Source organism: Falco biarmicus, chromosome 10 (assembly GCF_023638135.1).
Source record: "Falco biarmicus isolate bFalBia1 chromosome 10, bFalBia1.pri, whole genome shotgun sequence".
Classification (NCBI taxonomy): Eukaryota; Metazoa; Chordata; class Aves; order Falconiformes; family Falconidae; genus Falco; species Falco biarmicus.
Window position 1 is genome coordinate 17,731,241 of NC_079297.1, and position 24,857 is coordinate 17,756,097.

The 24,857-nt window shown below is 54.6% G+C and overlaps 1 protein-coding gene across 3 annotated transcripts in view; it reads left to right on the top strand.

The window, feature by feature from the left end:
* Positions 1–24,857, top strand: part of DNAJC17 (DnaJ heat shock protein family (Hsp40) member C17) — a 117,110-nt gene that overhangs the window by 78,689 nt on the left and 13,564 nt on the right. For all 3 annotated transcript variants that reach the window (XM_056353183.1, XM_056353184.1, XM_056353182.1), the window contains exons 2-3: positions 22,562–22,631; positions 23,817–23,875. In XM_056353183.1, the coding sequence (XP_056209158.1) occupies positions 22,562–22,631; positions 23,817–23,875 (129 nt within the window). The remainder of the gene's footprint in view (positions 1–22,561; positions 22,632–23,816; positions 23,876–24,857) is intronic.

Sequence of the window (24,857 nt, forward strand, 5' to 3'; positions counted from 1 at the left end):
TTTGCTGTGGCATAATGCGCCTGAGCTGGGATGGCTTGGGGCAGAATCCTGATGGCCTGGGATTTCAGGGCAGAATCGTGCTGGGATGGGATTGGCCTGGGCAGAATCCGATTATCCCTGCAAGGTTTAATGCAGAATCCGACTGGGCTGGGAGTATTTGGGGAAGTGTCCAGCTGTGCTGGGACTTGCTGCGTCAGAATGTGACTGGAGTGGGATGGCGTGGGGCAGAATCGTAATGGCCTGGGATTTCCTGGGCAGAATCCATCTGGGCTGGGCTATTTTGGGGCAGAATCCTAAAGGCCTGCAGGGGATTACATGGGCAGAATCCAGGCGGGCTGGGATTGGCTGAGCAAGAGTCCAGGTGGGCTGCGATTGGCTGGGTCAGAATCCCAGTGGGCTGATATGGCTGGGGCAGGATCCTAATGCCCTGCAGGGGATTGCATGGGCTGCGTCCATCTGGGCTGGGCTTGGCTGAGGCAGAGTCCAGGCGGGCTGGGATTGGCTGGGGCACAATGCACTTAGGCCTGGAAGTCTTAAGAGAGAATCCAGCTGGGCTGGGATTATTTGGGCAATGTCCATCTGGGCTGGGATTTGCTGTGTCAGAATCCGACTGGGCTGGGATGGCTTTGGGCAGAATCCTGATGGCCTGGGATTTCATGGGCAGAATCGTGCCTGGATGGGATTGGCCTGGACGGAATCCAATTATCCTGGCAAAGCTCTAAGGCAGAATCTGGCTGGGCTGGGATTTCATAGGCAGCATCCACCTAGGCTTGGATATTTTGGGGCAGAATCCTAAAGGCCTACAGGCGATTACATGGGCAGAGTCTGTCCTGGCTGGGATTGGCTGAGCAAGAGTCCATCCTGGCTGGGATTTTCTGGGATAGAATGCCAGGAGGCTGATATGGCTGGGGCAGGATCCTAATGCCCTGCAGGGGGTTGCATGGGCTGCGTCCATCTGGGTTGGGTTTGGCTGAGGCAGAGTCCAGGCGGGCTGGGATTGGCTGGGGCACAATGCACTTAGGCCTGGAAGTCTTAAGAGAGAATCCGACTGGGCTGGGATTATTTGGGCAATGTCCATCTGGGCTGGGATTTGCTGTGTGAGAATCTGACTGGGCTAGGATTGCTTGTGGCAGAATCCTAATGGCTTGAGATTTCAGGGCAGAATCCATCTGGTCTTGGATTACTTGTGAAGCGTCCATCTGGGCCGGGATTTGCTGTGGCATAATGCGCCTGAGCTGGGACGGCTTGGGGCAGAATCCTGATGGCCTGGGATTTCAGGGCAGAATCGTGCTGGGATGGGATTGGCCTGGGCAGAATCCGATTATCCCTGCAAGGTTTAATGCAGAATCCGACTGGGCTGGGAGTATTTGGGGAAGTGTCCAGCTGTGCTGGGATTTGCTGCGTCAGAATGTGACTGGAGTGGGATGGCGTGGGGCAGAATCGTAATGGCCTGGGATTTCCTGGGCAGAATCCATCTGGGCTGGGCTATTTTGGGGCAGAATCCTAAAGGCCTGCAGGGGATTACATGGGAAGAATCCAGGCGGGCTGGGATTGGCTGAGCAAGAGTCCAGGTGGTCTGGGATTGGCTGGGTCAGAATCCCAGTGGGCTGATATGGCCGGGGCAGGATCCTAATGCCCTGCAGGGGATTACATGGGCTGCGTCCATCTGGGCTGGGCTTGGCTGAGGCAGAGTCCAGGCGGGCTGGGATTGGCTGGGGCACAATGCACTTAGGCCTGGAAGTCTTAAGAGAGAATCCAACTGGGCTGGGATTATTTGGGCAATGTCCATCTGGGCTGGGATTTGCTGTGTCAGAATCCGACTGGGCTGGGATGGCTTTGGGCAGAATCCTGATGGCCTGGGATTTCATGGGCAGAATCGTGCCTGGATGGGATTGGCCTGGACGGAATCCAATTATCCTCGCAAAGCTCTAAGGCAGAATCTGGCTGGGCTGGGATTTCATAGGCAGCATCCACCTAGGCTTGGATATTTTGGGGCAGAATCCTAAAGGCCTGCAGGGGATTACATGGGCAGAGTCTGTCCTGGCTGGGATTGGCTGAGCAAGAGTCCATCCTGGCTGGGATTTTCTGGGATAGAATCCCAGGAGGCTGATATGGCTGGGGCAGGATCCTAATGCCCTGCAGGGGATTGCATGGGCTGCGTCCATCTGGGCTGGGCTTGGCTGAGGCAGAGTCCAGGCGGGCTGGGATTGGCTGGGGCACAATGCACTTAGGCCTGGAAGTGTTCAGGGAGAATCCGACTGGGCTGGGATTATTTGGGCAATGTCCATCTGGGCTGGGATTTGCTGTGTGAGAATCTGACTGGGCTAGGATTGCTTGTGGCAGAATCCTAATGGCTTGAGATTTCAGGGCAGAATCCATCTGGTCTTGGATTACTTGTGAAGCGTCCATCTGGGCCGGGATTTGCTGTGGCATAATGCGCCTGAGCTGGGATGGCTTGGGGCAGAATCCTGATGGCCTGGGATTTCAGGGCAGAATCGTGCTGGGATGGGATTGGCCTGGGCAGAATCCGATTATCCCTGCAAGGTTTAATGCAGAATCCGACTGGGCTGGGAGTATTTGGGGAAGTGTCCAGCTGTGCTGGGACTTGCTGCGTCAGAATCTGACTGGAGTGGGATGGCGTGGGGCAGAATCGTAATGGCCTGGGATTTCCTGGGCAGAATCCATCTGGGCTGGGCTATTTTGGGGCAGAATCCTAAAGGCCTGCAGGGGATTACATGGGCAGAATCCAGGCGGGCTGGGATTGGCTGAGCAAGAGTCCAGGTGGGCTGCGATTGGCTGGGTCAGAATCCCAGTGGGCTGATATGGCTGGGGCAGGATCCTAATGCCCTGCAGGGGATTGCATGGGCTGCGTCCATCTGGGCTGGGCTTGGCTGAGGCAGAGTCCAGGCGGGCTGGGATTGGCTGGGGCACAATGCACTTAGGCCTGGAAGTCTTAAGAGAGAATCCAGCTGGGCTGGGATTATTTGGGCAATGTCCATCTGGGCTGGGATTTGCTGTGTCAGAATCCGACTGGGCTGGGATGGCTTTGGGCAGAATCCTGATGGCCTGGGATTTCATGGGCAGAATCGTGCCTGGATGGGATTGGCCTGGACGGAATCCAATTATCCTGGCAAAGCTCTAAGGCAGAATCTGGCTGGGCTGGGATTTCATAGGCAGCATCCACCTAGGCTTGGATATTTTGGGGCAGAATCCTAAAGGCCTACAGGCGATTACATGGGCAGAGTCTGTCCTGGCTGGGATTGGCTGAGCAAGAGTCCATCCTGGCTGGGATTTTCTGGGATAGAATGCCAGGAGGCTGATATGGCTGGGGCAGGATCCTAATGCCCTGCAGGGGGTTGCATGGGCTGCGTCCATCTGGGTTGGGTTTGGCTGAGGCAGAGTCCAGGCGGGCTGGGATTGGCTGGGGCACAATGCACTTAGGCCTGGAAGTCTTAAGAGAGAATCCGACTGGGCTGGGATTATTTGGGCAATGTCCATCTGGGCTGGGATTTGCTGTGTGAGAATCTGACTGGGCTAGGATTGCTTGTGGCAGAATCCTAATGGCTTGAGATTTCAGGGCAGAATCCATCTGGTCTTGGATTACTTGTGAAGCGTCCATCTGGGCCGGGATTTGCTGTGGCATAATGCGCCTGAGCTGGGATGGCTTGGGGCAGAATCCTGATGGCCTGGGATTTCAGGGCAGAATCGTGCTGGGATGGGATTGGCCTGGGCAGAATCCGATTATCCCTGCAAGGTTTAATGCAGAATCCGACTGGGCTGGGAGTATTTGGGGAAGTGTCCAGCTGTGCTGGGATTTGCTGCGTCAGAATGTGACTGGAGTGGGATGGCGTGGGGCAGAATCGTAATGGCCTGGGATTTCCTGGGCAGAATCCATCTGGGCTGGGCTCTTTTGGGGCAGAATCCTAAAGGCCTGCAGGGGATTACATGGGCAGAATCCAGGCGGGCTGGGATTGGCTGAGCAAGAGTCCAGGTGGGCTGGGATTGGCTGGGTCAGAATCCCAGTGGGCTGATATGGCCGGGGCAGGATCCTAATGCCCTGCAGGGGATTACATGGGCTGCGTCCATCTGGGCTGGGCTTGGCTGAGGCAGAGTCCAGGCGGGCTGGGATTGGCTGGGGCACAATGCACTTAGGCCTGGAAGTCTTAAGAGAGAATCCAACTGGGCTGGGATTATTTGGGCAATGTCCATCTGGGCTGGGATTTGCTGTGTCAGAATCCGACTGGGCTGGGATGGCTTTGGGCAGAATCCTGATGGCCTGGGATTTCATGGGCAGAATCGTGCCTGGATGGGATTGGCCTGGACGGAATCCAATTATCCTGGCAAAGCTCTAAGGCAGAATCTGGCTGGGCTGGGATTTCATAGGCAGCATCCACCTAGGCTTGGATATTTTGGGGCAGAATCCTAAAGGCCTGCAGGGGATTACATGGGCAGAGTCTGTCCTGGCTGGGATTGGCTGAGCAAGAGTCCATCCTGGCTGGGATTTTCTGGGATAGAATGCCAGGAGGCTGATATGGCTGGGGCAGGATCCTAATGCCCTGCAGGGGATTGCATGGGCTGCGTCCATCTGGGCTGGGCTTGGCTGAGGCAGAGTCCAGGCGGGCTGGGATTGGCTGGGGCACAATGCACTTAGGCCTGGAAGTCTTAAGAGAGAATCCGACTGGGCTGGGATTATTTGGGCAATGTCCATCTGGGCTGGGATTTGCTGTGTGAGAATCTGACTGGGCTAGGATTGCTTGTGGCAGAATCCTAATGGCTTGAGATTTCAGGGCAGAATCCATCTGGTCTTGGATTACTTGTGAAGCGTCCATCTGGGCCGGGATTTGCTGTGGCATAATGCGCCTGAGCTGGGATGGCTTGGGGCAGAATCCTGATGGCCTGGGATTTCAGGGCAGAATCGTGCTGGGATGGGATTGGCCTGGGCAGAATCCGATTATCCCTGCAAGGTTTAATGCAGAATCCGACTGGGCTGGGAGTATTTGGGGAAGTGTCCGGCTGTGCTGGGATTTGCTGCGTCAGAATGTGACTGGAGTGGGATGGCGTGGGGCAGAATCGTAATGGCCTGGGATTTCCTGGGCAGAATCCATCTGGGCTGGGCTATTTTGGGGCAGAATCCTAAAGGCCTGCAGGGGATTACATGGGCAGAATCCAGGCGGGCTGGGATTGGCTGAGCAAGAGTCCAGGTGGGCTGGGATTGGCTGGGTCAGAATCCCAGTGGGCTGATATGGCCGGGGCAGGATCCTAATGCCCTGCAGGGGATTGCATGGGCTGCGTCCATCTGGGCTGGGCTTGGCTGAGGCAGAGTCCAGGCGGGCTGGGATTGGCTGGGGCACAATGCACTTAGGCCTGGAAGTCTTAAGAGAGAATCCAACTGGGCTGGGATTATTTGGGCAATGTCCATCTGGGCTGGGTTTTGCTGTGTCAGAATCCGACTGGGCTGGGATGGCTTTGGGCAGAATCCTGATGGCCTGGGATTTCATGGGCAGAATCTTGCCTGGATGGGATTGGCCTGGACGGAATCGAATTATCCTGGCAAAGCTCTAAGGCAGAATCTGGCTGGGCTGGGATTTCATAGGCAGCATCCACCTAGGCTTGGATATTTTGGAGCGGAATCCTAAAGGCCTGCAGGGGATTACATGGGCAGAGTCTGTCCTGGCTGGGATTGGCTGAGCAAGAGTCCATCCTGGCTGGGATTTTCTGGGATAGAATGCCAGGAGGCTAATATGGCTGGGGCAGGATCCTAATGCCCTGCAGGGGATTGCATGGGCTGCGTCCATCTGGGCTGGGCTTGGCTGAGGCAGAGTCCAGGCGGGCTGGGATTGGCTGGGGCACAATGCACTTAGGCCTGGAAGTCTTAAGAGAGAATCCAACTGGGCTGGGATTATTTGGGCAATGTCCATCTGGGCTGGGATTTGCTGTGTGAGAATCTGACTGGGCTGGGATTGCTTGTGGCAGAATCCTGATGGCCTGGGATTTCATGGGCAGAATCCATCTGGTCTTGGATTACTTGTGAAGCGTCCAGCTGGGCCGGGATTTGCTGTGGCATAATGCGCCTGAGCTGGGATGGCTTGGGGCAGAATCCTGATGGCCTGGGATTTCAGGGCAGAATCGTGCTGGGATGGGATTGGCCTGGGCAGAATCCGATTATCCCTGCAAGGTTTAATGCAGAATCTGACTGGGCTGGGAGTATTTGGGGAAGTGTCCAGCTGTGCTGGGATTTGCTGCGCCAGAATCTGACTGGAGTGGGATGGCGTGGGGCAGAATCGTAATGGCCTGGGATTTCCTGGGCAGAATCCATCTGGGCTGGGCTATTTTGGGGCAGAATCCTAAAGGCCTGCAGGGGATTACATGGGCAGAATCCAGGCGGGCTGGGATTGGCTGAGCAAGAGTCCAGGTGGGCTGGGATTGGCTGGGTCAGAATCCCAGTGGGCTGATATGGCTGGGGCAGGATCCTAATGCCCTGCAGGGGATTACATGGGCTGCGTCCATCTGGGCTGGGCTTGGCTGAGGCAGAGTCCAGGCGGGCTGGGATTGGCTGGGGCACAATGCACTTAGGCCTGGAAGTCTTAAGAGAGAATCCAGCTGGGCTGGGATTATTTGGGCAATGTCCAGCTGGGCTGGGATTTGCTGTGTGAGAATCCGACTGGGCTGGGATGGCTTTGGGCAGAATCCTGATGGCCTGGGATTTCATGGGCAGAATCTTGCCTGGATGGGATTGGCCTGGACGGAATCCAATTATCCTGGCAAAGCTCTTAGGCAGAATCTGGCTGGGCTGGGATTTCATAGGCAGCATCCACCTAGGCTTGGATATTTTGGAGCGGAATCCTAAAGGCCTGCAGGGGATTACATGGGCAGAGTCTGTCCTGGCTGGGATTGGCTGAGCAAGAGTCCATCCTGGCTGGGATTTTCTGGGATAGAATGCCAGGAGGCTGATATGGCTGGGGCAGGATCCTAATGCCCTGCAGGGGATTGTATGGGCTGCGTCCATCTGGGCTGGGCTTGGCTGAGGCAGAGTCCAGGCGGGCTGGGATTGGCTGGGGCACAATGCGCTTAGGCCTGGAAGTCTTAAGGGAGAATCCAACTGGGCTGGGATTATTTGGGCAATGTCCATCTGGGCTGGGATTTGCTGTGTCAGAATCCGACTGGGCTGGGATTGCTTGTGGCAGAATCCTAATGGCTTGAGATTTCAGGGCAGAATCCATCTGGTCTTGGATTACTTGTGAAGCGTCCATCTGGGCCGGGATTTGCTGTGGCATAATGCGCCTGAGCTGGGATGGCTTGGGGCAGAATCCTGATGGCCTGGGATTTCAGGGCAGAATCGTGCTGGGATGGGATTGGCCTGGGCAGAATCCGATTATCCCTGCAAGGTTTAATGCAGAATCCGACTGGGCTGGGAGTATTTGGGGAAGTGTCCAGCTGTGCTGGGATTTGCTGCGTCAGAATGTGACTGGAGTGGGATGGCGTGGGGCAGAATCGTAATGGCCTGGGATTTCCTGGGCAGAATCCATATGGGCTGGGCTATTTTGGGGCAGAATCCTAAAGGCCTGCAGGGGATTACATGGGCAGAATCCAGGCGGGATGCGATTGGCTGGGTCAGAATCCCAGTGGGCTGATATGGCTGGGGCAGGATCCTAATGCCCTGCAGGGGATTGCATGGGCTGCGTCCATCTGGGCTGGGCTTGGCTGAGGCAGAGTCCAGGCGGGCTGGGATTGGCTGGGGCACAATGCACTTAGGCCTGGAAGTCTTAAGAGAGAATCCAGCTGGGCTGGGATTATTTGGGCAATGTCCATCTGGGCTGGGATTTGCTGTGTCAGAATCCGACTGGGCTGGGATGGCTTTGGGCAGAATCCTGATGGCCTGGGATTTCATGGGCAGAATCGTGCCTGGATGGGATTGGCCTGGACGGAATCCAATTATCCTGGCAAAGCTCTAAGGCAGAATCTGGCTGGGCTGGGATTTCATAGGCAGCATCCACCTAGGCTTGGATATTTTGGAGCGGAATCCTAAAGGCCTGCAGGGGATTACATGGGCAGAGTCTGTCCTGGCTGGGATTGGCTGAGCAAGAGTCCATCCTGGCTGGGATTTTCTGGGATAGAATCCCAGGAGGCTGATATGGCTGGGGCAGGATCCTAATGCCCTGCAGGGGATTGCATGGGCTGCGTCCATCTGGGCTGGGCTTGGCTGAGGCAGAGTCCAGGCGGGCTGGGATTGGCTGGGGCACAATGCACTTAGGCCTGGAAGTGTTCAGGGAGAATCCGACTGGGCTGGGATTATTTGGGCAATGTCCATCTGGGCTGGGATTTGCTGTGTGAGAATCTGACTGGGCTAGGATTGCTTGTGGCAGAATCCTAATGGCTTGAGATTTCAGGGCAGAATCCATCTGGTCTTGGATTACTTGTGAAGCGTCCATCTGGGCCGGGATTTGCTGTGGCATAATGCGCCTGAGCTGGGATGGCTTGGGGCAGAATCCTGATGGCCTGGGATTTCAGGGCAGAATCGTGCTGGGATGGGATTGGCCTGGGCAGAATCCGATTATCCCTGCAAGGTTTAATGCAGAATCCGACTGGGCTGGGAGTATTTGGGGAAGTGTCCGGCTGTGCTGGGATTTGCTGCGTCAGAATCTGACTGGAGTGGGATGGCGTGGGGCAGAATCGTAATGGCCTGGGATTTCCTGGGCAGAATCCATCTGGGCTGGGCTATTTTGGGGCAGAATCCTAAAGGCGTGCAGGGGATTACATGGGCAGCATCCAGGCGGGCTGGGATTGGCTGAGCAAGAGTCCAGGTGGGCTGGGATTGGCTGGGTCAGAATCCCAGTGGGCTGATATGGCTGGGGCAGGATCCTAATGCCCTGCAGGGGATTGCATGGGCTGCGTCCATCTGGGCTGGGCTTGGCTGAGGCAGAGTCCAGGCGGGCTGGGATTGGCTGGGGTACAATGCACTTAGGCCTGGAAGTCTTCAGGGAGAATCCGACTGGGCTGGGATTATTTGGGCAATGTCCATCTGGGCTGGGATTTGCTGTGTCAGAATCCGACTGGGCTGGGATGGCTTTGGGCAGAATCCTGATGGCCTGGGATTTCATGGGCAGAATCGTGCCTGGATGGGATTGGCCTGGACGGAATCCAATTATCCTGGCAAAGCTCTAAGGCAGAATCTGGCTGGGCTGGGATTTCATAGGCAGCATCCACCTAGGCTTGGATATTTTGGAGCGGAATCCTAAAGGCCTGCAGGGGATTACATGGGCAGAGTCTGTCCTGGCTGGGATTGGCTGAGCAAGTGTCCAGCTGGGCTGGGATTTTCTGGGATAGAATGCCAGGAGGCTGATATGGCTGGGGCAGGATCCTAATGCCCTGCAGGGGGTTGCATGGGCTGCGTCCATCTGGGTTGGGCTTGGCTGAGGCAGAGTCCAGGCGGGCTGGGATTGGCTGGGGCACAATGCACTTAGGCCTGGAAGTCTTAAGGGAGAATCCGACTGGGCTGGGATTATTTGGGCAATGTCCATCTGGGCTGGGATTTGCTGTGTGAGAATCTGACTGGGCTGGGATTGCTTGTGGCAGAATCCTAATGGCTTGAGATTTCAGGGCAGAATCCATCTGGTCTTGGATTACTTGTGAAGCGTCCATCTGGGCCGGGATTTGCTGTGGCATAATGCGCCTGAGCTGGGACGGCTTGGGGCAGAATCCTGATGGCCTGGGATTTCAGGGCAGAATCGTGCTGGGATGGGATTGGCCTGGGCAGAATCCGATTATCCCTGCAAGGTTTAATGCAGAATCCGAGTGGGCTGGGAGTATTTGGGGAAGTGTCCAGCTGTGCTGGGATTTGCTGCGTCAGAATGTGACTGGAGTGGGATGGCGTGGGGCAGAATCGTAATGGCCTGGGATTTCCTGGGCAGAATCCATCTGGGCTGGGCTATTTTGGGGCAGAATCCTAAAGGCGTGCAGGGGATTACATGGGCAGCATCCAGGCGGGCTGGGATTGGCTGAGCAAGAGTCCAGGTGGGCTGGGATTGGCTGGGTCAGAATCCCAGTGGGCTGATATGGCTGGGGCAGGATCCTAATGCCCTGCAGGGGATTGCATGGGCTGCGTCCATCTGGGCTGGGCTTGGCTGAGGCAGAGTCCAGGCGGGCTGGGATTGGCTGGGGCACAATGCACTTAGGCCTGGAAGTCTTCAGGGAGAATCCGACTGGGCTGGGATTATTTGGGCAATGTCCATCTGGGCTGGGATTTGCTGTGTCAGAATCCGACTGGGCTGGGATGGCTTTGGGCAGAATCCTGATGGCCTGGGATTTCATGGGCAGAATCGTGCCTGGATGGGATTGGCCTGGACGGAATCCAATTATCCTGGCAAAGCTCTAAGGCAGAATCTGGCTGGGCTGGGATTTCATAGGCAGCATCCACCTAGGCTTGGATATTTTGGAGCGGAATCCTAAAGGCCTGCAGGGGATTACATGGGCAGAGTCTGTCCTGGCTGGGATTGGCTGAGCAAGAGTCCATCCTGGCTGGGATTTTCTGGGATAGAATCCCAGGAGGCTGATATGGCTGGGGCAGGATCCTAATGCCCTGCAGGGGGTTGCATGGGCTGCGTCCATCTGGGCTGGGCTTGGCTGAGGCAGAGTCCAGGCGGGCTGGGATTGGCTGGGGCACAATGCACTTAGGCCTGGAAGTCTTAAGAGAGAATCCGACTGGGCTGGGATTATTTGGGCAATGTCCATCTGGGCTGGGATTTGCTGTGTGAGAATCCGACTGGGCTGGGATTGCTTGTGGCGGAATCCTAATGGCTTGAGATTTCAGGGCAGAATCCATCTGGTCTTGGATTACTTGTGAAGCGTCCATCTGGGCCGGGATTTGCTGTGGCATAATGCGCCTGAGCTGGGACGGCTTGGGGCAGAATCCTGATGGCCTGGGATTTCAGGGCAGAATCGTGCTGGGATGGGATTGGCCTGGGCAGAATCCGATTATCCCTGCAAGGTTTAATGCAGAATCCGACTGGGCTGGGAGTATTTGGGGAAGTGTCCAGCTGTGCTGGGATTTGCTGCGCCAGAATGTGACTGGAGTGGGATGGCGTGGGGCAGAATCATAATGGCCTGGGATTTCCTGGGCAGAATCCATCTGGGCTGGGCTATTTTGGGGCAGAATCCTAAAGGCCTGCAGGGGATTACATGGGCAGCATCCAGGCGGGCTGGGATTGGCTGAGCAAGAGTCCAGGTGGGCTGGGATTGGCTGGGTCAGAATCCCAGTGGGCTGATATGGCTGGGGCAGGATCCTAATGCCCTGCAGGGGGTTGCATGGGCTGCGTCCATCTGGGCTGGGCTTGGCTGAGGCAGAGTCCAGGCGGGCTGGGATTGGCTGGGGCACAATGCACTTAGGCCTGGAAGTCTTAAGAGAGAATCCGACTGGGCTGGGATTATTTGGGCAATGTCCATCTGGGCTGGGATTTGCTGTGTGAGAATCCGACTGGGCTGGGATTGCTTGTGGCGGAATCCTAATGGCTTGAGATTTCAGGGCAGAATCCATCTGGTCTTGGATTACTTGTGAAGCGTCCATCTGGGCCGGGATTTGCTGTGGCATAATGCGCCTGAGCTGGGACGGCTTGGGGCAGAATCCTGATGGCCTGGGATTTCAGGGCAGAATCGTGCTGGGATGGGATTGGCCTGGGCAGAATCCGATTATCCCTGCAAGGTTTAATGCAGAATCCGACTGGGCTGGGAGTATTTGGGGAAGTGTCCAGCTGTGCTGGGATTTGCTGTGCTGGGATTTGCTGCGCCAGAATCTGACTGGAGTGGGATGGCGTGGGGCAGAATCGTAATGGCCTGGGATTTCCTGGGCAGAATCCATCTGGGCTGGGCTCTTTTGGGGCAGAATCCTAAAGGCCTGCAGGGGATTACATGGGCAGCATCCAGGCGGGCTGGGATTGGCTGAGCAAGAGTCCAGGTGGGCTGGGATTGGCTGGGTCAGAATCCCAGTGGGCTGATATGGCTGGGGCAGGATCCTAATGCCCTGCAGGGGATTGCATGGGCTGCGTCCATCTGGGCTGGGCTTGGCTGAGGCAGAGTCCAGGCGGGCTGGGATTGGCTGGGGCACAATGCACTTAGGCCTGGAAGTCTTAAGAGAGAATCCAGCTGGGCTGGGATTATTTGGGCAATGTCCATCTGGGCTGGGATTTGCTGTGTCAGAATCCGACTGGGCTGGGATGGCTTTGGGCAGAATCCTGATGGCCTGGGATTTCATGGGCAGAATCGTGCCTGGATGGGATTGGCCTGGACGGAATCCAATTATCCTGGCAAAGCTCTAAGGCAGAATCTGGCTGGGCTGGGATTTCATAGGCAGCATCCACCTAGGCTTGGATATTTTGGGGCAGAATCCTAAAGGCGTGCAGGGGATTACATGGGCAGCATCCAGGCGGGCTGGGATTGGCTGAGCAAGAGTCCAGGTGGGCTGGGATTGGCTGGGTCAGAATCCCAGTGGGCTGATATGGCTGGGGCAGGATCCTAATGCCCTGCAGGGGATTGCATGGGCTGCGTCCATCTGGGCTGGGCTTGGCTGAGGCAGAGTCCAGGCGGGCTGGGATTGGCTGGGGCACAATGCACTTAGGCCTGGAAGTCTTAAGAGAGAATCCAGCTGGGCTGGGATGATTTGGGCAATGTCCATCTGGGCTGGGATTTGCTGTGTCAGAATCCGACTGGGCTGGGATGGCTTTGGGCAGAATCCTGATGGCCTGGGATTTCATGGGCAGAATCTTGCCTGGATGGGATTGGCCTGGACGGAATCCAATTATCCTGGCAAAGCTCTAAGGCAGAATCTGGCTGGGCTGGGATTTCATAGGCAGCATCCACCTAGGCTTGGATATTTGGGAGCGGAATCCTAAAGGCCTGCAGGGGATTACATGGGCAGAGTCTGTCCTGGCTGGGATTGGCTGAGCAAGAGTCCATCCTGGCTGGGATTTTCTGGGATAGAATGCCAGGAGGCTGATATGGCTGGGGCAGGATCCTAATGCCCTGCAGGGGATTGCATGGGCTGCGTCCATCTGGGCTGGGCTTGGCTGAGGCAGAGTTCCAGGCGGGCTGGGATTGGCTGGGGCACAATGCACTTAGGCCTGGAAGTCTTAAGGGAGAATCCGACTGGGCTGGGATTATTTGGGCAATGTCCATCTGGGCTGGGATTTGCTGTGTCAGAATCCGACTGGGCTGGGATTGCTTGTGGCAGAATCCTAATGGCTTGAGATTTCAGGGCAGAATCCATCTGGTCTTGGATTACTTGTGAAGCGTCCATCTGGGCCGGGATTTGCTGTGGCATAATGCGCCTGAGCTGGGTTTGCTTGGGGCAGAATCCTGATGGCCTGGGATTTCAGGGCAGAATCGTGCTGGGATGGGATTGGCCTGGGCAGAATCCGATTATCCCTGCAAGGTTTAATGCAGAATCCGACTGGGCTGGGAGTATTTGGGGAAGTGTCCAGCTGTGCTGGGATTTGCTGTGCTGGGATTTGCTGCGCCAGAATCTGACTGGAGTGGGATGGCGTGGGGCAGAATCGTAATGGCCTGGGATTTCCTGGGCAGAATCCATCTGGGCTGGGCTATTTTGGGGCAGAATCCTAAAGACCTGCAGGGGATTACATGGGCAGCATCCAGGCGGGCTGGGATTGGCTGAGCAAGAGTCCAGGTGGGCTGGGATTGGCTGGGTCAGAATCCCAGTGGGCTGATATGGCTGGGGCAGGATCCTAATGCCCTGCAGGGGATTGCATGGGCTGCGTCCATCTGGGCTGGGCTTGGCTGAGGCAGAGTCCAGGCGGGCTGGGATTGGCTGGGGCACAATGCACTTAGGCCTGGAAGTCTTAAGAGAGAATCCAACTGGGCTGGGATTATTTGGGCAATGTCCATCTGGGCTGGGATTTGCTGTGTCAGAATCCGACTGGGCTGGGATGGCTTTGGGCAGAATCCTGATGGCCTGGGATTTCATGGGCAGAATCGTGCCTGGATGGGATTGGCCTGGACGGAATCCAATTATCCTGGCAAAGCTCTAAGGCAGAATCTGGCTGGGCTGGGATTTCATAGGCAGCATCCACCTAGGCTTGGATATTTTGGGGCAGAATCCTAAAGGCGTGCAGGGGATTACATGGGCAGCATCCAGGCGGGCTGGGATTGGCTGAGCAAGAGTCCAGGTGGGCTGGGATTGGCTGGGTCAGAATCCCAGTGGGCTGATATGGCTGGGGCAGGATCCTAATGCCCTGCAGGGGATTGCATGGGCTGCGTCCATCTGGGCTGGGCTTGGCTGAGGCAGAGTCCAGGCGGGCTGGGATTGGCTGGGGCACAATGCACTTAGGCCTGGAAGTCTTAAGAGAGAATCCAGCTGGGCTGGGATGATTTGGGCAATGTCCATCTGGGCTGGGATTTGCTGTGTCAGAATCCGACTGGGCTGGGATGGCTTTGGGCAGAATCCTGATGGCCTGGGATTTCATGGGCAGAATCTTGCCTGGATGGGATTGGCCTGGACGGAATCCAATTATCCTGGCAAAGCTCTAAGGCAGAATCTGGCTGGGCTGGGATTTCATAGGCAGCATCCACCTAGGCTTGGATATTTGGGAGCGGAATCCTAAAGGCCTGCAGGGGATTACATGGGCAGAGTCTGTCCTGGCTGGGATTGGCTGAGCAAGAGTCCATCCTGGCTGGGATTTTCTGGGATAGAATGCCAGGAGGCTGATATGGCTGGGGCAGGATCCTAATGCCCTGCAGGGGATTGCATGGGCTGCGTCCATCTGGGCTGGGCTTGGCTGAGGCAGAGTTCCAGGCGGGCTGGGATTGGCTGGGGCACAATGCACTTAGGCCTGGAAGTCTTAAGGGAGAATCCGACTGGGCTGGGATTATTTGGGCAATGTCCATCTGGGCTGGGATTTGCTGTGTCAGAATCCGACTGGGCTGGGATTGCTTGTGGCAGAATCCTAATGGCTTGAGATTTCAGGGCAGAATCCATCTGGTCTTGGATTACTTGTGAAGCGTCCATCTGGGCCGGGATTTGCTGTGGCATAATGCGCCTGAGCTGGGTTTGCTTGGGGCAGAATCCTGATGGCCTGGGATTTCAGGGCAGAATCGTGCTGGGATGGGATTGGCCTGGGCAGAATCCGATTATCCCTGCAAGGTTTAATGCAGAATCCGACTGGGCTGGGAGTATTTGGGGAAGTGTCCAGCTGTGCTGGGATTTGCTGTGCTGGGATTTGCTGCGCCAGAATCTGACTGGAGTGGGATGGCGTGGGGCAGAATCGTAATGGCCTGGGATTTCCTGGGCAGAATCCATCTGGGCTGGGCTATTTTGGGGCAGAATCCTAAAGACCTGCAGGGGATTACATGGGCAGCATCCAGGCGGGCTGGGATTGGCTGAGCAAGAGTCCAGGTGGGCTGGGATTGGCTGGGTCAGAATCCCAGTGGGCTGATATGGCTGGGGCAGGATCCTAATGCCCTGCAGGGGATTGCATGGGCTGCGTCCATCTGGGCTGGGCTTGGCTGAGGCAGAGTCCAGGCGGGCTGGGATTGGCTGGGGCACAATGCACTTAGGCCTGGAAGTCTTAAGAGAGAATCCAACTGGGCTGGGATTATTTGGGCAATGTCCATCTGGGCTGGGATTTGCTGTGTCAGAATCCGACTGGGCTGGGATGGCTTTGGGCAGAATCCTGATGGCCTGGGATTTCATGGGCAGAATCTTGCCTGGATGGGATTGGCCTGGACGGAATCCAATTATCCTGGCAAAGCTCTAAGGCAGAATCTGGCTGGGCTGGGATTTCATAGGCAGCATCCACCTAGGCTTGGATATTTTGGGGCAGAATCCTAAAGGCGTGCAGGGGATTACATGGGCAGCATCCAGGCGGGCTGGGATTGGCTGAGCAAGAGTCCATCCTGGCTGGGATTTTCTGGGATAGAATCCCAGGAGGCTGATATGGCTGGGGCAGGATCCTAATGCCCTGCAGGGGATTGCATGGGCTGCGTCCATCTGGGCTGGGCTTGGCTGAGGCAGAGTCCAGGCGGGCTGGGATTGGCTGGGGCACAATGCACTTAGGCCTGGAAGTCTTAAGAGAGAATCCAGCTGGGCTGGGATTATTTGGGCAATGTCCATCTGGGCTGGGATTTGCTGTGTCAGAATCCGACTGGGCTGGGATGGCTTTGGGCAGAATCCTGATGGCCTGGGATTTCATGGGCAGAATCTTGCCTGGATGGGTTTGGCCTGGACGGAATCCAATTATCCTGGCAAAGCTCTAAGGCAGAATCTGGCTGGGCTGGGATTTCATAGGCAGCATCCACCTAGGCTTGGATATTTTGGAGCGGAATCCTAAAGGCCTGCAGGGGATTACATGGGCAGAGTCTGTCCTGGCTGGGATTGGCTGAGCAAGAGTCCATCCTGGCTGGGATTTTCTGGGATAGAATCCCAGGAGGCTGATATGGCTGGGGCAGGATCCTAATGCCCTGCAGGGGGTTGCATGGGTAGAGTCCATCTGGGTTGGGCTTGGCTGAGCAAGAGTCCAGGCGGGCTGGGATTGGCTGGGGCACAATGCACTTAGGCCTGGAAGTCTTAAGAGAGAATCCGACTGGGCTGGGATTATTTGGGCAATGTCCATCTGGGCTGGGATTTGCTGTGTCAGAATCTGACTGGGCTGGGATGGCTTTGGGCAGAATCCTGATGGCCTGGGATTTCATGGGCAGAATCGTGCCTGGATGGGATTGGCCTGGACGGAATCCAATTATCCTGGCAAAGCTCTAAGGCAGAATCTGGCTGGGCTGGGATTTCATAGGCAGCATCCACCTAGGCTTGGATATTTTGGAGCGGAATCCTAAAGGCCTGCAGGGGATTACATGGGCAGAGTCTGTCCTGGCTGGGATTGGCTGAGCAAGAGTCCATCCTGGCTGGGATTTTCTGGGATAGAATGCCAGGAGGCTGATATGGCTGGGGCAGGATCCTAATGCCCTGCAGGGGGTTGCATGGGTAGAGTCCATCTGGGTTGGGCTTGGCTGAGCAAGAGTCCAGGCGGGCTGGGATTGGCTGGGGCACAATGCACTTAGGCCTGGAAGTCTTAAGAGAGAATCCGACTGGGCTGGGATTATTTGGGCAATGTCCATCTGGGCTGGGATTTGCTGTGTCAGAATCCAACTGGGCTGGGATGGCTTTGGGCAGAATCCTGATGGCCTGGGATTTCATGGGCAGAATCTTGCCTGGATGGGATTGGCCTGGACGGAATCCAGTTATCCTGGCAAAGCTCTAAGGCAGAATCTGGCTGGGCTGGGATTTCATAGGCAGCATCCACCTAGGCTTGGATATTTTGGAGCGGAATCCTAAAGGCCTGCAGGGGATTACATGGGCAGAGTCTGTCCTGGCTGGGATTGGCTGAGCAAGAGTCCATCCTGGCTGGGATTTTCTGGGATAGAATGCCAGGAGGCTGATATGGCTGGGGCAGGATCCTAATGCCCTGCAGGGGGTTGCATGGGCTGCGTCCATCTGGGTTGGGCTTGGCTGAGGCAGAGTCCAGGCGGGCTGGGATTGGCTGGGGCACAATGCACTTAGGCCTGGAAGTCTTAAGAGAGAATCCAACTGGGCTGGGATTATTTGGGCAATGTCCATCTGGGCTGGGATTTGCTGTGTCAGAATCCGACTGGGCTGGGATTGCTTGTGGCAGAATCCTAATGGCTTGAGATTTCAGGGCAGAATCCATCTGGTTTTGGATTACTTGGGAAGCGTCCATCTGGGCCGGGATTTGCTGTGGCATAATGCGCCTGAGCTGGGATGGCCTTGGGCAGAATCCTGATGGCCTGGGATTTCAGGGCAGAATCGTGCTGGGATGGGATTGGCCTGGGCAGAATCCGATTATCCCTGCAAGGTTTAATGCAGAATCCGACTGGGCTGGGAGTATTTGGGGAAGTGTCCAGCTGTGCTGGGATTTGCTGCGCCAGAATGTGACTGGAGTGGGATGGCGTGGGGCAGAATCGTAATGGCCTGGGATTTCCTGGGCAGAATCCATCTGGGCTGGGCTATTTTGGGGCAGAATCCTAAAGGCGTGCAGGGGATTACATGGGCAGCATCCAGGCGGGCTGGGATTGGCTGAGCAAGAGTCCAGGTGGGCTGGGATTGGCTGGGTCAGAATCCCAGTGGGCTGATATGGCTGGGGCAGGATCCTAATGCCCTGCAGGGGATTGCATGGGCTGCGTCCATCTGGGCTGGGCTTGGCTGAGGCAGAGTCCAGGCGGGCTGGGATTGGCTGGGGCACAATGCACTTTAGGCCTGGAAGTCTTAAGAGAGAATCCAACTGGGCTGGGATTATTTGGGCAATGTCCATCTGGGCTGGGATTTGCTGTGTCAGAATCCGACTGGGCTGGGATGGCTTTGGGCAGAATCCTGATGGCCTGGGATTTCATGGGCAGAATCTTGCCTGGATGGGATTGGCCTGGACGGAATCCAATTATCCTGGCAAAGCTCTAAGGCAGAATCTGGCTGGGCTGGGATTTCATAGGCAGCATCCACCTAGGCCTGGATATTTTGGAGCGGAATCCTAAAGGCCTGCAGGGGATTACATGGGCAGAGTCTGTCCTGGCTGGGATTGGCTGAGCAAGAGTCCATCCTGGCTGGGATTTTCTGGGATAGAATCCCAGGAGGCTGATATGGCTGGGGCAGGATCCTAATGCCCTGCAGGGGGTTGCATGGGCTGCGTCCATCTGGGTTGGGCTTGGCTGAGGCAGAGTCCAGGCGGGCTGGGATTGGCTGGGGCACAATGCACTTAGGCCTGGAAGTCTTAAGGGAGAATCCGACTGGGCTGGGATTATTTGGGCAATGTCCATCTGGGCTGGGATTTGCTGTGTCAGAATCCGACTGGGCTGGGATTGCTTGTGGCGGAATCCTAATGGCTTGAGATTTCAGGGCAGAATCCATCTGGTCTTGGATTACTTGGGAAGCGTCCATCTGGGCCGGGATTTGCTGTGGCATAATACGCCTGAGCTGGGATGGCTTGGGGCAGAATCCTGATGGCCTGGGATTTCAGGGCAGAATCGTGCTGGGATGGGATTGGCCTGGGCAGAATCCGATTATCCCTGCAAGGTTTAATGCAGAATCCGACTGGGCTGGGAGTATTTGGGGAAGTGTCCAGCTGTGCTGGGATTTGCTGCGCCAGAGTGTGACTGGAGTGGGATGGCGTGAGGCAGAATCGTAATGGCCTGGGATTTCATGGGCAGAATCCATCTGGGCTGGGCTATTTTGGGGCAGAATCCTAAAGGCGTGCAGGGGATTACATGGGCAGCATCCAGGCGGGCTGGGATTGGCTGAGCAAGAGTCCAGGTGGGCTGGGATTGGCTGGGTCAGAATCCCAGTGGGCTGATATGGCTGGGGCAGGATCCTAATGCCCTGCAGGGGGTTGCATGGGCTTCGTCCATCTGGGTTGGGCTTGGCTGAGGCAGAGTCCAGGCGGGCTGGGATTGGCTGGGGCACAATGCACTTTAGGCCTGGAAGTCTTAAGAGAGAATCCAGCTGGGCTGGGATTATTTGGGCAATGTCCATCTGGGCTGGGATTTGCTGTGTCAGAATCCGACTGGGCTGGGATGGCTTTGGGCAGAATCCTGATGGCCTGGGATTTCATGGGCAGAATCGTGCTGGGATGGGATTGGCCTGGACGGAATCCAATTATCCTGGCAAAGCTCTAAGGCAGAATCTGGCTGGGCTGGGATTTCATAGGCAGCATCCACCTAGGCTTGGATATTTTGGAGCGGAATCCTCAAGGCCTGCAGGGGATTACATGGGCAGAGTCTGTCCTGGCTGGGATTGGCTGAGCAAGAGTCCATCCTGGCTGGGATTTTCTGGGATAGAATCCCAGGAGGCTGATATGGCTGGGGCAGGATCCTACTGCCCTGCAGGGGGTTGCATGGGCTGCGTCCATCTGGGCTGGGCTTGGCTGAGGCAGAGTTCCAGGCGGGCTGGGATTGGCTGGGGCACAATGCACTTAGGCCTGGAAGTCTTAAGGGAGAATCCGACTGGGCTGGGATTATTTGGGCAATGTCCATCTGGGCTGGGATTTGCTGTGTGAGAATCCGACTGGGCTGGGATTGCTTGTGGCGGAATCCTAATGGCTTGAGATATCAGGGCAGAATCCATCTGGTCTTGGATTACTTGGGAAGCGTCCATCTGGGCCGGGATTTGCTGTGGCATAATACGCCTGAGCTGGGATGGCTTGGGGCAGAATCCTGATGGCCTGGGATTTCAGGGCAGAATCCATCTGGTCTTGGATTACTTGTGAAGCGTCCATCTGGGCCGGGATTTGCTGTGGCATAATGCGCCTGAGCTGGGATGGCCTTGGGCAGAATCCTGATGGCCTGGGATTTCAGGGCAGAATCGTGCTGGGATGGGATTGGCCTGGGCAGAATCCGATTATCCCTGCAAGGTTTAATGCAGAATCCGACTGGGCTGGGAGTATTTGGGGAAGTGTCCAGCTGTGCTGGGATTTGCTGCGCCAGAATGTGACTGGAGTGGGATGGCGTGGGGCAGAATCGTAATGGCCTGGGATTTCCTGGGCAGAATCCATCTGGGCTGGGCTATTTTGGGGCAGAATCCTAAAGGCGTGCAGGGGATTACATGGGCAGCATCCAGGCGGGCTGGGATTGGCTGAGCAAGAGTCCAGGTGGGCTGGGATTGGCTGGGTCAGAATCCCAGTGGGCTGATATGGCTGGGGCAGGATCCTAATGCCCTGCAGGGGATTGCATGGGCTGCGTCCATCTGGGTTGGGCTTGGCTGAGGCAGAGTCCAGGCGGGCTGGGATTGGCTGGGGCACAATGCACTTAGGCCTGGAAGTCTTAAGGGAGAATCCAGCTGGGCTGGGATTATTTGGGCAATGTCCATCTGGGCTGGGATTTGCTGTGTCAGAATCCGACTGGGCTGGGATGGCTTTGGGCAGAATCCTGATGGCCTGGGATTTCATGGGCAGAATCGTGCTGGGATTGGATTGGCCTGGGCAGAATCTGATTATCCCTGCAAGGCTTAAGGCATTATCCCACTGGGCTGGGTTTGCTTGGGCTGTGTCGGTCTGTGCTGGGATTGGTTTGGGCAGAATCCAGGTGAGCTGTGATGACTTGGGGCAGAATTGTAATGGCCTGGGATTTCATTGGTAGATTCCAGGTAGGCTGAAAATGTTTGGTAGAATCCGACTAGTCTGGGATAGCATGGAGCAGAATCCCAATGGCCTGGGATTTCATGGGCAGAATCCAGCTGTGCTGGGATTTCATTGGCATTGTCCACCTAGGCTTGGATATTTTGGGGCAGAATCCTAAAGGCCTGCAGGGGATTACATGGGCAGAGACTGTCCTGGCTGGGATTGGCTGAGCAAGAGTCCAGCTGGGCTGGGATTGGCTGAGGCAGAGTCCAGGCGGGCTGGGATTGGCTGGGGCACAATGCACTTAGGCCTGGAAGTCTTAAGGGAGAATCCGACTGGGCTGGGATTATTTGGGCAATGTCCATCTGGGCTGGGATTTGCTGTGTCAGAATCCAACTGGGCTGGGATGGCTTTGGGCAGAATCCTGATGGCCTGCGATTTCATGGGCAGAATCGTGCCTGGATGGGATTGGCCTGGACGGAATCCAATTATCCTGGCAAAGCTCTAAGGCAGAATCTGGCTGGGCTGGGATTTCATAGGCAGCATCCACCTAGGCTTGGATATTTTGGAGCGGAATCCTAAAGGCCTGCAGGGGATTACATGGGCAGAGTCCAGGTGGGCTGGTATTGGCTGCGGCAGAGTCCATCGTGGCTGGGATTGGCTGGGGTAGAATGCCAGGAGGCTGGTATGGCTGGGGCAGGATCCTATTGCCCTGGGATTGGCTGGGGCTGCGTCCATCTAGGTTGGGCTTGGCTGGGGCAGAGTCGAGCGGGGCTGGGATTGGCTGGGGCACAATGCACTTAGGCCTGGAAGTCTTAAGGGAGAATCCGACTGGGCTGGGATTATTTGGGCAATGTCCATCTGGGCTGGGATTTGCTGTGTCAGAATCCGACTGGGCTGGGATTGCTTGTGGCAGAATCCTAATGGCTTGAGATTTCAGGGCAGAATCCATCTGGTCTTGGATTACTTGTGAAGCGTCCATCTGGGTCGGGATTTGCTGTGGCATAATGCGCCTGAGCTGGGATGGCTTGGGGCAGAATCCTGATGGCCTGGGATTTCATGGGCAGATTCATGCTGTGATTGCGTTGGCCTGGGCAGAATCCAATTATCCCTGCAAGGTTTAATGCAGAATCCGACTGGGCTGGGATTATTTTGGGGAAGTGTCCACCTGTGCTGGGACTTGCTGTCTCAGAATCTGACTGGAATGGGATGGCTTGGGGCAGAATCGTAATGGCCTTGGGGACATGTTGTCATGCATATGCATTCTGGTTCAACTGCAGCCTTCTAATTGTGATAGGGAGTTGTGTTTTAAGTTAACAAAACCTATAACAAAAGAAGCTCTCTCAACAGTAATTTTTTGTCTCTGCAGTTTTGACTGGTTTGGTTTTTCCTCAGTACAGACCAAAGATTTACTATCCAATAAATCTCTGTTCTTGGTCTTGCAGGTTAAGAAAGCCTACCGGCAGAAGGCACTGACTTGTCACCCAGACAAGAACCCGGATAATCCCAGAGCAGGTAATATGGGACTGTGCACACACAAATGACTCTTCATCTTTATTTTCACATGTACAGACCCCTTGAAGTGGCTGTGCTTATACTTCAAAGCTGTCTTTGCATGTGGTTTAGGGTAAGCCCTCATATACGTCATGTGAAATATAGATATGCAGACTAAGGGGTATTTTCATCACTATTAGAAAGCTCTGTTTTTTAAAGCTGAATGCATACGTGTTTGTTTTAGAAACATCAGTGTTAATCAGTGCTGAAATTATATTTGTACCTCTCAGAATCTTCCCACGTGGTACTTGAATCCCAGACCTTCGGCCATGCTGTCACTAGCATTTACTGGCTTATCACTATTTTCATTCATACCTCTCACAGTAAAAACTTCAATAGAAAGCTTATAAATCATACCATTTATGGTCAGTGGCCTTTTTTGTTTGTTAGAGACAGTGCCCTGACTCTGTGGAACTGCATATACGTAGACTGTTAGCAAGGTCTAGCTTCTGCAGCTACTCCGCTTTTAAGTTTTATAGCTACAGGTAGCAGTGAACAGCAGTAGTAACTAAAAGGATGCTGTTCTTCAGGACACCTCAAGATATTTCTGTATCTTGCATTTTCCAGTTTGATGGGCTTCAGTCCTATAGATTGAAAATTTATAACTAGTAGAAAGAAAAAGTTTCCATCAGGGGAAAAAAAAGTCAGCAGTGAGAGGAAAGCTGGGGGCTTTGATATCTGCAGACAGCTGGGAAGTGTTTTGAAGTGTATTCGGAGGCCTCTGGCTTATCTGTGTAACCTTCCCAGAAGAGGGTCAGCGATACTGATGTAAAATGCAAAGTGTGAATCTGGGGCTGATAAGCTATTGGTATGAAAGGGAGAAATTATAACTGTGCTTCAGGCTGACTGCAGGTTGAGTAGTACGTTTCTGTAGATGGGTTCTGTTAAATTCATGTTTTCAAGATTTCTGTTAAAATGAAATGGTCCCAGTCTTTGTTTCTTAATTTACACTGAAGTTTATGTAACAATGTTGCCCTTTGAGTTGAGGTGGTCCTGGCTGTAGGTTGGCTTACAAATGCTTTGGAAAGATTATTCTTCTTTCTGATGTTCTGCAGGTCTCTTCCATAAGGGATTGTGTTTCCTGGTTCATCTCCAGGCCACTAGCATGGTTTCCTGCATCTTACCCTTTTTTCTTCTAATTCCCAGCGGAAGTCTTCCACCAGCTGTCTCAGGCCTTAGCTGTGCTAACAGATGCAGCAGCAAGGGTAAGGATGCCCACCCCTTGATGATGTTGAGATTGTGTGGTGTTACTCTCTGCAAGAGTGCTGGAGAAGCATTGGAAACTATCTTCTCCAATTGTGACTTCATGAATGCAAGTCTCAACTGTTACTCCCTTTAATTCTCCATGAGATCAAATAGTAGGTGCCAGACAGGAACTTGGGCAAATGTTCTTTTTTTGATTTGATGTGCTGGGAGTAGCTCTGTCCATTTGCTGCAAGGGTGAGATACTGTCTTTAGTAACATGGTAGACTGGGCCATATCCCACCACTGATTCAGGGATGCATTAAATTCCCATGACAGCAGTGCATTTGCAGTTCTCTTGAAGTCAAGGTCTGAGAAATAAATAATATCAAGATGTGATTGCTAAGACTGAAAGCCTTTCTTTCAATGGGGCACAAGAGACTTGTAAACAGAAAAGCTGAATCATAGTCATGATCTCTGTCCTTTTGCTGCGAGAGATTTGCAGGCTGCCAGATGTATCTTGGATGCTTTAACTCACTGTGAGGAAGTGGTTGAGTGCCTGCTGCTCAAGACCTGAAAATAATCAGGACATGTGAAGGGAAAGAATAAAAACAAAATAAAAATAATTAAGTAACTCTGTCCAGATAAACTCAGGAGAGAAGGCGTATTAAAATTTCAGATTATAAGATTTAAAAACATGAAATAACTCTCCTCATTTCAAACACCGGCAAAGCTTGTAATTTCCCCTCCAAGGGGCAATTAAGCTTTTGGCATCCAAGAACCTTTTTGGCTTCTAGATTTTAAAAAGGTAAAAGTGTTTAGCAAACCCTTCCCATGCAGGAAGGAAAAATAGCAGCTTTTCTAGTTCATAAAACAAGAGCAGTGCTTTCCTGTGCAACTATTCTGCAAGTAATATTTGAGCATTTGTGCCGGTCTATGCTTGACCTAATACAGAAAGGTTCTGTGTAGGTTGATGAACAGATTATCAACTGGTTTAAACAGGTG